This window comes from Saimiri boliviensis, chromosome 1 (assembly GCF_048565385.1).
Source record: "Saimiri boliviensis isolate mSaiBol1 chromosome 1, mSaiBol1.pri, whole genome shotgun sequence".
Taxonomy (NCBI): Eukaryota; Metazoa; Chordata; class Mammalia; order Primates; family Cebidae; genus Saimiri; species Saimiri boliviensis.
Window position 1 is genome coordinate 118,046,071 of NC_133449.1, and position 12,390 is coordinate 118,058,460.

The window sequence follows — 12,390 nt, forward strand, 5'->3', positions numbered from 1 at the left end:
CATTTATCTAAAGCCTTGGACGTCCTGCCTGCTCTCGTGTCACCTTGGGCATTTGTTTCCTAGAGGTGCTGTAAGAAATTACCACAAACTGGGTGGCTTAAAGCAACAATGATTTACTCTCTTGAAGTTCTGAAGGCTAGAATCTGAACTCAGTCAAGGTATTGACTGTTTTCTGGTCCCTCTAAAGCCTCTGAAGGTGAAGCCTTCCTTGCCCCCTCCCAGCTTCTGGTGGCTGCCAGCATCCCCTCACATTTCTTCGATTATAGCTGCATCACTAATCTCCGCCTCTGTCTTCAGGTGGCTGTCTTTTCCCTTGGGTCACAGTCTCTATGTTTTTTCTCTTCTTAGAAGTACACCTGCCATATTGGATTCAGAGTCCACCCCACTTCAGCATCAGCAATGGCTGTGTTTTCTCAGATCACATCCTGAGGTTCTGGGAAGCACTTGACTCTGGGGAGGACACTATCCAAGCCGGTACACGGTGTGTTATTGTTTGCTTTATAGAATGTAACGCTATCTTCAGCTGTCCTTTGTGTGTCCCTCTTTGGTAGTTGATTGCCCCACTAAAATGTAAGCTCCATTACAACAAGGTACTTCTCTAACTCACTACTCTATCCTCAGCACTGGGCACTGCTCCTGGCACATGGAAGGCACTCTGTAAATACATATTGCAAAAACAAAACAAAACGAAAAAGACAAAAAAAAAAAAAGGAGAGAGGGAGAAAAGAAGGGGAAAATGCAGATTTTCTGGCTTGATGTGTTTAAGATGGTACATGGGACTCGACTCAAGAGAGAGCTGGGGCTAAGGAGGGGAATCAAGAAAAAGTTGAGGCTTCCTACACATTTCTGTTGCAGGATCTTTCTTTCCATTCTTTTCCCAGGAGCTTAAGAATAGGCCCAGCTGTGACACCTGGATAGCCTCTGGGGGGTCAGAGCTATTCTTTCTTGTCACTCTTAGACACCTACCCTCACCCTTGTCCCCGCCATGGAAAAGCAGGTACGCAGCTAACCAGGAGCGTGACCGAGAGAAAAGGAGAGTCACTTGCCATGTTGTCCTTGCCAGGTCCCTCCCATTAGAGGACAGTGTCTACCTGCAAGGGTGTCTCATTATCACAGCTGATGACACAAAATAGGACGAACAAACTCAGCTGTCTGCAAGGAATTGAGAGATGCGGGCCAGATGGGGACTGGAGCAAACCACAGTGTGTCAAGGTAGAAGGGCAGCAGCTATGAACTCTAGGTATTTGTTCTCATAAAGAAGTCTTGTATTTCACAGGCTTTCAATTTTTTTTTAAACAAACCCTGAGGCCTAGATTTTTAAATGAAATCACCAAATTAGCAAATGTTAACAAGCAATTCAATCAAACAGGAGTCGCGGAAAAGCCACTATGGAGGCCAAACTAAAAAAAATAAAGAGGGGTGATCAGACGCAACCCCTGATTCACAACCTCTGTTGCAGTGCAATCCCTCAGTTTGTCTTTAAGAACTGAAATTTCCAGCCGGGTGCAGTGGTTCATGCCTGTAATCCCAGCACTTTGGGAGGATGAGGCGAGCAGATCTCGAGGTCAAGAGATCGAGACCATCCTGGCTCACCCGGCCAAACCCCATCTCTACTAAGAATACAAAAAATTAGCCAGGTGTGGTGGCAGGCACCTATAGTCCTAGCTACTTAGGAGGCTGAGGCAGGAGAATCACTTGAACCTGGGAGACAGAGGTTGCAGTGAGCCCAGATTGTACCACTGCACTCCAGCCTGGGCAACGGAACAAGACTCTGTCTCAAAAAAAAATTTAAAAAAGAATCCGACATTTTCAAACAGCGTGGGTGGGAACAAGGCAGAACTCTGCTGCATAGACTCATGCAGGTAGGCTGAACAACAAGAAGCAAGTCAACGAATAGTTCCAGGCATCCATAGTTAGGCCTAAGCAAACCAGAACACCTTCTTCCTCTCCCTCCATCTAGCTGCTAGCAGGGATAATAGACCCTTGCCTCCAGTTGTGTTTTTGCCCAAATCCTCTCCAGTGTTTGTGGGAAGTGTGAAGATTTAGGGGGAGAGAAGGTTTGGGCTGCCTGATCGCCCCTTTTCTTCAGTCAAACCAGGGACTAGTCTTTCAGCATTCTTCCTCCAAACTCCCATCATCACCTCCTCAAGCCTCCAAAAGTCCTGCTCTTGCCCACAAAGGGATCATAGTTTAAAATATCAGACAGGATTCTAGCCTGGGCTTTGCAAAACTCTCTAAGCCTCAGTTTCTCCATCTCTAAGATTAGGGTTAGGTCATAACCCAACTTCGCACAAATTTTGTGCATACTGTGTGTATATGAGAGGAGGGTACTGGTCCTCCAGTATGGCCCCAAACCAAGGTACACATATTGGTGAACACAGAGAGGCTGGACTTCACACCCTTTTAGCCCTTTGGCTGGGTGCCCTTGTTCAGTGAACATCCTGTACTACCACACGTGGCCACCCTGGATAGCCTCTCACTTGTAGACTTATAGTGAGAATTAAATATGATACTGTTCGAAAATGTTTAACACAATTATTTGGTAAATAATAATAATGAATCAACATGTTATGTTTTTAATCTTAATTTTTTTACATGTTCTTTAACAGTCCTAAATAGTCCAGCCCTTGAGGTCCTTAATATTATTTTAGGTAGGTGCAGTCCAGGGTCAGAGAATTAAATTAACATTGAATTAAATGAGCATTGAATAGTGAGAAACATTTTCTTTTCAATTGTCTCATTTCTTCTGAGAAAGATTCAGTATTGAACATCCCCAGCACTTGCTAATCTCACACACACACACACACACACACACACACACACACCTGAACCTCTAAGACCCTTTCCAAGCCAGCAGAACGGCTAAAATGTATTAACGTTGCTTGGTTTTAGCTATGTTTATCTTTTACCATTTCCTTTTCTGGTGAGTAACAATTTCAATTTACAGTGGTACTTTTCAATTTACAGTGGTAGTATCAGGTTTTCTTTTCAAAAATATGTACTTAGGTTTTCAAAATGAGTCAATTTAAGGAAAAATGTTAAGTAAATAATAAAGGCAGTAGCAGAAATCTTGAAGTTTGGGAAACTCGACACTAGACAATTCCAGACAAGGCCAGACCTTGATGTCCTGAATTCCCAGCAAGGCTCACGTCGATTCCCTACAAGCTCAATTCAGAGTTTGCGCCTGGAAGCTGCTGACTTTCATAACCTTCTGCTTATTGAGAGGCGCGCCTGGGTCACTCCTCCTGAGCTCCTTGGACCTTCTCAGGGAGGGGCAGTCAGCCCCTCCTGAATGACTCAAGTGGGCTCTGCCCTGGCTAAGTCCAGGCAGGACCAGGGTCCTGACAGCCGAAAGCCCTGCGCGCAACCTCTCCTTGCCAGCGATGCCAAGGCACCCTCCAAGATTAACGAGGAGCGAGTGCAGCAGGGTACACAGTGTGGCTGTGTTTGATCCGCGACGTGTCACTCGGAATCGCAAACAATTTATTGCCAATAGACGACGTTGTCGGCCACGAATTTTCTGGTGGTGCTCCATCACAGGCCTCTCAACATCAGGGGAGGGGCTCAGAGGCCGGTGGGCAGGGGGCTCGGAGGAGCAGTCGCGAGCCAGCCGGGGGTTCCTGTAACGAGGCTTTAATGAGGGGAGCGCGCCGGCCTTTGTAGAGAAACCGGAGGAGGAGGCGGCGGCCGGTCAGGAGCTCGGCAAGGTCGCTTCCTCCCCTGGCCCCCAGAGCCCGGGAATTCAGAGAGGGTTAGCGGCGGCCGCCAGGCCGGGTGCCTACCGAGGTCCTGGGCCCGCACCACCCTCGCCCACTCTGAATTGCGAACTGCGGCAAGAAACACAACATTTCCAAGCAACAATGCAAACGTGCTCATTACCATCTCCTCAATATGCATGAAGAAAATGCGCAGCGCTGGCCGAGCCCCCTCACCGGGCTCTGGCCTCGGCGTCCAATAAGGCGACAAATTCATCTCCCAGGATGAATGAGGAGGGGGCGCCGGGGAGGCCGATCCAAGGGGGCGCGGGGGGTGGGGTACGGATCCCGGAGAGGGAGAGAAGAAGAGAGAATATTTACGGAGAAGAGAATCTGAGAGACAGAACAAGAAATCCAAGGAGGAAATAGGAGAGGGTCCGGATGAAAGAGGGGAGGAAAGATAGAAAATTAGAAACAAGAACTGTGGGTGGGGTAAAGGGACACAGTCACAGACTCAGGAAGAGGAAAAAAGAAGAAGCGGGTGAGGGAGGGAACAGAAGGGAGAAAGGTGAACTGAAAAGTGGTCCAGGGCGAAGGCATCAAAACAACACAAACGAGGGAGCGGAGGAAACAGAAGAAAAGATTTAGAAATCGAAGATAGAGGAAATGGGAAGGACAGACGGAGGGGAAGAGAAAAACAAAGGCATGGGGGAGGGGGCTGCTCAAGTCAAGTAGAAAACGGATGATCCCGGAGAGGTAAAGGGAAAGAAATTATTCCCTGCGAGGGCCAGATTCTTCCATCCAGGCCATCTGGGTGCTGCGCCTCTCCAGCCGCTCAGAGACGCAGGGGAGTGAGCCAGGTCGGGGGAGGTGCAGGGGCAGGGCGGGGAGCAAAGGGCCCACCGGTCTCACGCCCCACCTCGGCATCCCGACCCGCTCCCGGGTGCCCAGCCCTGGCCAGGGGTCTACACCTCGCGTAGCGGCCCGCCACCGCCGCTTCACCATTCGGGCCGGCGGCCTCTCCGGCGCCGACAGCGAAGTTGGCAAAGTTTCCCCCTAAGTTTCCCCATCGCTTCTCCGGACCTAGGAAGGGCCTCCGAGTCCCCGGTGGCTGGTGGGAGCGGCAGCACCCTCCGGAGAGCTCGGGAGGCCCCCTGTCCGCGTCTCCTGGGATGCTCGGAGTCCAGATTCCTGGCCAAATACGAATTCCACCAGGTGCGGACGCCAGGCCACGCTCTCGGGAGTCCGCGGCTGCTAATAGCGGAGAAAGAGAATGCGAAAGTGAGAGAGAGGGAGAAAAGGAAAAAAAAATATTCTCAGCTCAATTTAAGTCTCATGGAAAGGGCTTACAACTGTAATTAAATCATTAAATTCTTGTCTACGCTTCACAGAGCGGAGAGAAATTAACTTCCCACCAACCTCATTTTCTATTTGAACATGAAATAATGATTTTCTGCCCGTCTAATTACAAAGCCAACATCTGATCAAGCCAGCATCCAGAGGGGATTATCGCATGCACGAGTATTAGACCTCATTACCAGCTTGAGTGCAAAATTATTACATCTTGTAATTGGATGGTGAGATTTATATACAGATCGGCCCGGTTTCTGTAAGATTGTAATTACAAGCTTCGTTGGTTAGCTACTTATCAGAACTTTGCAGGAAAACAAAACAAATGACTGAGGAAAACGAGCATTTCATTAACCTGTAACCCGAGCGCTAGGGGGAGGGAACGGTGGGAGCGCGCGCCGCAGCGTCTGCAGGAAGCGCCGGGATCGCCGGCGGGCACAGCCACCCAGGGACTTCGGGCCTCGGAGGGAAGGCTAGAAGATGGGCCGGGGCTGGGAGACCCAGGGCGGCAGCGGATCCCCTCGACGGGGACGCGTGCGCACCGTGAGGCTAGGCGAGGAGGGTCCAGAAAGCCGGCCTGGCGACTCTGGGCTCCTGTGCAGTGCGGGGCGCAGCTCCCCGAGCTTGGCGGGCCGCAGGCCCGGGGCACACGTCGGGCAGGGGCCCCCGGTGCGCACCCGGCGCACACGCGTCAAGCGTGTGCGGTGGACAGACACCCTCTCCGAACACTCCCCGCGCCCGGGGCCGCACTGAGAGCGCCTGCAGCGAGTCTCCAAAGCGCTTTGTGCGCTGGAAATGTTGAAAGAAGGCGAGAAGCTGGAGAAGCTTCTGCCTGAAGCGCGTTCGTGAGCGCGACTCCCAAATCTACTTTCGTGCACCTGCTTTTCTTCCCTGTGCCAGTGTGTCACTCTGACCATTTAATCTGTTGGACTAAAAATCCCTGGAAAAGGTTCAGTTGCCTTCGTACCCTCGAGCTCAGCCCACAGTCGGGCTCCACTGGCCCGGTCGAGTTGGGCGACCACGCCACGTTGGGACGCGGCTGACTGGGACGCTGAGTCTCGACGTGGCCCGCAGATCGCCCTGCCAGATCAAGGCTGTTCCCAGCTGGAAACTAGGGTAGCCAGGAGGCAGCTACTGCTCGAGGCCTGGGGAGTCTGGAGGGACCTAACTTTGCGAGGTTCTTGGGTCGGCGTCTGGGTCTGTAGGTTCACCCTCTGAGCTGTGGGCGCCCCCCAGCCGGCCTGACGGAGTCCCTAAGAACCGCCAGGCCCTTCCCTGGCCTCTTTCTCGCCTCCCGCAGTCCGATGCAGCCAGCTCGATAGCTGGTTAATGCGGAAGGAGCATCTCCGAGGCTCATTATTGGGTTTTTTTTTTTTTTCTTTCCTTCTGAAAAAAAAAAAAAAAAAGCTGAATTAAATATCGGGAGTCTCATCCAGTCACTTACAGCGCAGCCCCATTCCACACACACCTCCACCCCCAAATCTCGCTCTCGGCTTCCCCCGGTCTGGTGCTACCACTTTGTGCAAACACTAGGACTTCAGGGCCGTCGAGGCTCGAGGTCTGACATCTAGGAATCATCCGGAAAATTATGTTGCTCTCGATTTTGTAACCCCAAGATTCTTCGCGTGAAGGTGAACCCAATATTCCCTTTGCCACATTCTGAGAGGTATAAACAGAAACGAAATCAGCCATCGAGGAGATATTTCAAAGCCAAGGCGGCTCTTGATGACGCCTCGTCGGGTGGGGCTCCTGAGAAGGCACCAGCCTCCCCTGCACCAGGCAGAAGCCGAGGGAAGGTGACAGCGAAGCTGCTCAGATGCAGTATGAGAATATCCCACTATTCTTCATTGCTCCCCAAACCTGGTCTTCCCCAAACTTTCCTTTGTTTCCTCCCCGCTCCCCCCCCCCCACCCCCGTAAGTTTTTTTGGCATTCGAACCTACTGGAGCCGCGGATCGATGCCAAAACCCAAGGCAGGATGGGAGGTGGGAAGTGGGAGGTGGGCGTGGGGGTGGGATCAAAACTGTTTGTCTGCAGTGGAGGTGGAAGCATCTCTCCCCAACCTGGGAAATTGGGTGTGTGCAGTGGAGGTGGAAGCATCTTTCATTCCAGAGCTGGGCTCCCCAAAGCTGTGATCAGAGACATCCGGGGCCAAGACCCTCTGATCGCCTCTGATCCCGCCACTCTGGTGGAATTCGAATTCGATTCCTGGATCCATCCATCCAAGGTAGACGGTTTCTGCCTCCGAACTGGGACTGTCCACTCCACGGCAGAGTCGCCACCCCTGTTTTGTTCCCGGGGCGTGCCCACTGCAGGGCTGGCAGGCGCGTGGGTCGTCGCAGCGGCCTAAAGCTCTGAGCCCCCAGCCGCAGCAATGCTAGGAATTTCAATGCCTCTGTCCGCTGCACGCCCTAATCCGTGAAGGTGGGCGCCAGATCCTAGGATTTCAAGTTTGATTTCGGAAATATCCCATCATCAAACCAAAACTCTGCCTCCCTTCCCCACCGGAGGCGGTGGGAGGATCCTTGCAGAGAGAAAAAGGGTTGGCGCGGGAGCAGGGGTAGGAGTCTTGCAAGTAAGGATCTCTACGGACGAAAATGCCACTGTAGAAACTTCTCGAAGAGCTCTCCAAAAGTTCCTAGGCCTCCGTCGCCCAGCGCCCTGCTCCTCCCCCATTCCCAGCCGCCTGGGGCGCTGGCCTGCAACGCCGATTTGTGGCCGCTCCTTATACTTCCAGCAACCCCCGGGCTGCCACCCTTCAGCTCCCAGACCCAGCCCGCCATTTTTAGTAAGGGATTCGCACACGGACCCGAGGGCGGCGTTAAGCGGCTAATCTCAGGGTTTGGTCCTCCAGGATAGGGGCTGCCTCGCCCCCTCAGGGCAACTATGTAGCCTCAAAGACACGATTAGGACGCACTCCCTCGCTCCCCACCCCCACGCCGGCTGCTAGCTCCCTCCCTACGCGGCCGAAAGTGGCTGGGAGTCCAGAGGTTCGAGCTGCAAAAGGGACCCGGGCACTGGGGAGCCCCCGGAGCCAGCCTCTGCCCAGGCAGGTCCCGCGCCTAGGCGTGGGGAGAGGCTCGGAGGGGCGGGAGGCGGGAGGGGCGAGCTGACCCTGCACTCACCCAGTCCCCAAGCCTCTCGCGCCACCGCCCCGCGCGGGCAGGAGGGGGCGGGCAGGGACTAGCGGCCCCCCGGCTCCCGCCCCTGCCCCGCCCCGCCCTGCGCGCGGGATCCGCGGGGGTGGGCGGCCTCGCCTGTAAGGCGCCCAGGCGATTGGCGACTCCGGGAAGAGACGCGGGGAAAAGTCGAATAAGAGGGCGCGACGTCAGACCCGAGATTTGGGGAAGGGCGAGGGAGGGGGTGGAAGGGCGGGGACGGACAGACAGACACGGACACACACCCCCCGAGCGGCACCCTTAGTGTCCACAACTTTAGGCTGCCTCACTTAGCTCGGGGCGCAGAGGCTGGAAAGGTTGGGGGAAGTATTGTGTGAGTAAAGAGAGGACTGAAGTAGTGAGAGAGAAAAAAGTGAAGGGAACGGACCGGAGAGCAAAAGCCATCGTGAGAAAGGGAAAGAGACGGGGAGAGGAGAAAGGAGAGTTTCCTAGCGTCCAGGGCAGTGCGGGAGCCCGAAGGAGCGGAAGCGATCCTGGGGGGAAGAGAAGTGCAGAGAGGGGAGGGGAGAGGAAGGGCGAGGAGGGGGAGTGAAAACTAGAGGAGGGCGAAGGAAGCGAGGCGCGACACTGCTGGGGAGAGGAGGGCAGTGAGGAGCGAGGCCCGGCAGAGGCAGCTCCGGCGGCCGAGAGGAGGGAGCGCGGCGCAGAGAGGAGGGGCTTGCGCCCTGTAGAAATGTCAATCAGAGCCCGGAGCCCCGGGAATCTCCGCCAATCTGTTCCGACCTGACCTGGCTCCTCGCCGCCGCCGCCGCCGCCGCCGCCGCCGCCGCCGCGGAGCAGATCAATAGGCGAACGCGAAGCACAGCGCAGCGCGGGAGGCAGCGCGGCCCTAGCCCGGCCCAGCCCCCGATGCGCGCCGGAGCCCGCCAGCGGCGCTGAGCTGGGCGGCCCGGGGGCCGGGCCCCCTCTCCGTCCGTGCCCCGCGGGCCACCATGTCCTTCCCCCAGCTCGGATACCAGTACATCCGCCCGCTCTACCCGTCCGAGCGCCCGGGGACCGCTGGCGGCAGCGGCGGCAGCGCGGGGGCCCGGGGCGGTCCGGGTGCCGGAGCCTCGGAGCTGGCCGCCTCGGGGTCCCTGTCCAACGTGCTCTCATCTGTGTACGGGGCGCCCTACGCCGCGGCTGCTGCGGCCGCCGCCGCCCAAGGCTACGGCGCCTTCCTGCCCTACGCCGCGGAGCTGCCCATCTTCCCGCAGCTGGTAAGAGCCCGCGGAGCCGGGGAAGGAGGGGTTGGCAATGGGGCGCAGGGCAAGCTGAGCGCGCGGGAGTCGAACTAGCGGGGTGCAGGCCAGGAGGGGGAGGCAGCGACGGCTGGGGCTCACCCGCGCTCCCTCCGCGCGTGTCCCTTCCTTCTCCATGTGCGTACAGGGCGCGCAGTATGAGCTAAAAGACAGCCCCGGGGTGCAGCATCCGGCCGCGGCCGCCGCGTTTCCGCACCCGCACCCCGCCTTCTACCCGTATGGCCAGTACCAGTTCGGGGACCCGTCCCGTCCTAAGAACGCCACAAGGGAGAGCACCAGCACGCTCAAGGCCTGGCTCAACGAGCACCGCAAGAACCCCTACCCCACCAAGGGCGAGAAGATCATGCTGGCCATCATCACCAAGATGACCCTCACCCAGGTGTCCACCTGGTTCGCCAACGCGCGCCGGCGCCTCAAGAAGGAGAATAAGATGACTTGGGCGCCTCGCAGCCGCACGGACGAGGAGGGAAACGCTTACGGGAGCGAGCGCGAGGAGGAAGACGAAGAGGAGGACGAAGAGGACGGCAAACGCGAGCTAGAGCTGGAGGAGGAGGAGCTCGGGGGGGAGGAGGAGGACACAGGGGGCGAGGGCCTGGCGGACGACGACGAGGACGAGGAGATCGATTTGGAGAACTTAGACGGCGCGGCCACGGGGCCTGAGCTGTCCCTGGCTGGGGCGGCTCGCAGGGATGGCGACCTCGGCCTGGGACCCATTTCGGACTCCAAAAATAGCGACTCGGAAGACAGCTCTGAGGGATTGGAGGACCGGCCACTGCCGATCCTAAGTCTGGCTTCAGCGCCACCACCAGTGGCCCTGGCCTCGCCGTCTCCTCCCTCGCCCCCCGTGGGCCTGGACCCCTGCGGTCCCGCACCAGCGCCTGCCTCCTCCCTGCAGAAGCCCAAGATCTGGTCCCTCGCGGAGACTGCCACAAGCCCGGACAACCCGCGCCGCTCGCCTCCCAGCGCCGGGGGGTCTTCACCCGGGGCAGCCGTTGCGCCTCCCGCCCTGCAGCTCTCTCCCGCCGCCGCCGCGGCAGCTGCAGCTCACAGACTGGTCTCGGCGCCGCTGGGCAAGTTCCCGGCTTGGACCAACCGGCCGTTTCCAGGCCCGCCGCCCGGCCCCCGCCCGCACCCGCTCTCCCTGCTGGGCTCGGCCCCTCCGCACCTGCTGGGACTTCCCGGAGCCTCGGGCCACCCGGCTGCCACTGCCGCCTTCGCTCGGCCCGCGGAGCCCGAAGGCGGAACAGGTGACTGCTGAGCGCAGGGCGCGGAGCGGGGGCGGGCTCTGAGGGTCGTGCCGGAGGTGGCCGGGAGGGGAAGGTCCCGGGGCGGGGAGGGGGGGCGCAGGGCGCGTCCCTCTCCTCTGTTGCTTTCTGCGCCCTAGGCGCCGGAATCGAGCTCTCTCTAAAGGCCCTCCTTTTTCTTCCCCCACTCCCCTTAGATCGCTGTAGTGCCTTGGAAGTGGAGAAAAAGTTACTCAAGACAGCTTTCCAGCCCGTGCCTAGGCGGTAAGAGACCCCGAGGTTGGGGGGCTGGGGGGTGGGGGGCGCTGGCTGGCGGGGAAAGGAGAGAACACGGAGCACCACTAACTGCCTTCTGCCCCGAGGAGGGGGTAACCCTGCTGGGACGCTTTTCGTAAAAGGGGACGAAAGTCATTTCTTCAATCGCCCCTGTCGGCCCTGCGACAGCTCTCCAGGCCTAACCCAGGCACCCCAGGTGCGGCCGGCGGGTACAACGCTGGGGGGAGCCTTGCGGGGCTGGGCCCACAGGCCCCTGGGGCGGGTGGCGGCTCTCTGACGCCCACCTCTTTCCAGCCCCGGACCTCGGGTCCTGACTCCTCGTCTCCACGTTAGTTAAACCCCAACACACACATCAACAACTGAACATAATTTTGCATTGCGACACCTCCCTGATCCTCGGCCCCAAGCCAAGTAGGATCACCCCGCCCTAGGCAGCCTCTGCGTCTGCGAATCTCACCTCTTTTGCTACTACTGTCTCTCTCTTCCAGGCCCCAGAACCATCTAGACGCCGCCCTGGTCTTATCGGCTCTTTCCTCATCCTAGTTCTTAAAAAAAAATTTTTTTTAATGGTTGTAATAATTGTAAAAAAAAAAAAAAATCGCTCTGTATAGCTACAACTTGTAAGCATGTCCGCGTATAAATACCTAAAAGCAAAACTAAACAAAAAGAAAGAAAAAGAAATAAAACCAGTTCTCCTTGGCCCTCCCCAAATCGCTTCTGTGGCACCCCGCATTCGCTGTGAGGTTTGTTTGTTTGGTTGATTTTGGGGGGTGGAGTTTCAGTGAGAATAAACCTGTCTGCCTTTTTGTGTGTATATACAGAGAAATGTACATATGTGTGAACCAAATTGTACAAGAAAGTATCTATTTTTGGCTAAATAAATGAGCTGCTGCCACTTTGACTATAACCCGCCTGTCTGTCCCCTCGACGGATCTGTTTGGTGGTTTTTTGCTTTTTGAGTTTTTCCCCCTCAGCTGTTTGAGAATCCACGGGAAAGGACGAGAGACGAGTCAGGACCGAGCAGTCGAAGGACAGCAATAGCGGAGGAGACGCAGAAGTGGCGGGGCTGGGACCGCGGCAGCAGGAGAGGTGGCTGGAAAAGTACCTGGGGGGCCGAGAGAACGGGAGCAGGAGACAGATGGGAGACTCCGGCAAGATTGTTTACTAAGAGCCGGGAAACTGGGCCCGACCCGAAGGTCTACAAGAGCAGCCTCGAGGTCTGGGACCTTCTGTGGTGACCTCGCAAAAAGAATTAGAGAAGGGTCTGGACATAGCGGGGTTAGCCTGCGCAGGTGGCGGGGGCGTGTTCTCATCACTCCCCTTGTCCCCAATCTTTGATCGACACGATGAGGCTTTCTCAGTGTTACCCGTAAGAGGCTGGCACAGCCCAGATTCCATCCTCCTTT

General features: G+C 56.7%; 1 protein-coding gene and 1 long non-coding RNA gene across 2 annotated transcripts; one reads left to right on the plus strand and one right to left on the minus strand.

Moving 5' to 3' along the window:
- Nucleotides 1-2,562: 2,562 nt before the first annotated feature.
- Nucleotides 2,563-9,643, minus strand: LOC141585140 (uncharacterized). Its single transcript, XR_012518473.1, has 2 exons — nucleotides 9,546-9,643; nucleotides 2,563-6,431 (listed from the first exon to the last, which is right to left on the minus strand). It is a non-coding gene; the product is annotated as an uncharacterized LOC141585140 (long non-coding RNA).
- Nucleotides 8,411-11,891, plus strand: IRX3 (iroquois homeobox 3). The gene is made up of 4 exons (XM_003937294.4): nucleotides 8,411-9,422; nucleotides 9,592-10,711; nucleotides 10,906-10,972; nucleotides 11,473-11,891. Exons 1-4 carry the CDS (start codon nucleotides 9,156-9,158, stop codon nucleotides 11,525-11,527), a joined length of 1,509 nt encoding a protein of 502 aa, XP_003937343.2. The 5' UTR covers nucleotides 8,411-9,155; the 3' UTR covers nucleotides 11,528-11,891.
- The last annotated feature ends 499 nt before the right edge of the window (nucleotides 11,892-12,390 follow it).

Coding starts and splice junctions, on each gene's coding strand:
- IRX3 (XM_003937294.4), top strand. CDS start 9,156: ATGTCCTTCCCCCAGCTCGGATACCAGTACATCCGCCCGCTCTACCCG. Junction 9,423..9,591: donor TGCCCATCTTCCCGCAGCTG/GTAAGAGCCCGC, acceptor ATGTGCGTACAG/GGCGCGCAGTATGAGCTAAA. Junction 10,973..11,472: donor TTCCAGCCCGTGCCTAGGCG/GTAAGAGACCCC, acceptor TCTCTCTTCCAG/GCCCCAGAACCATCTAGACG.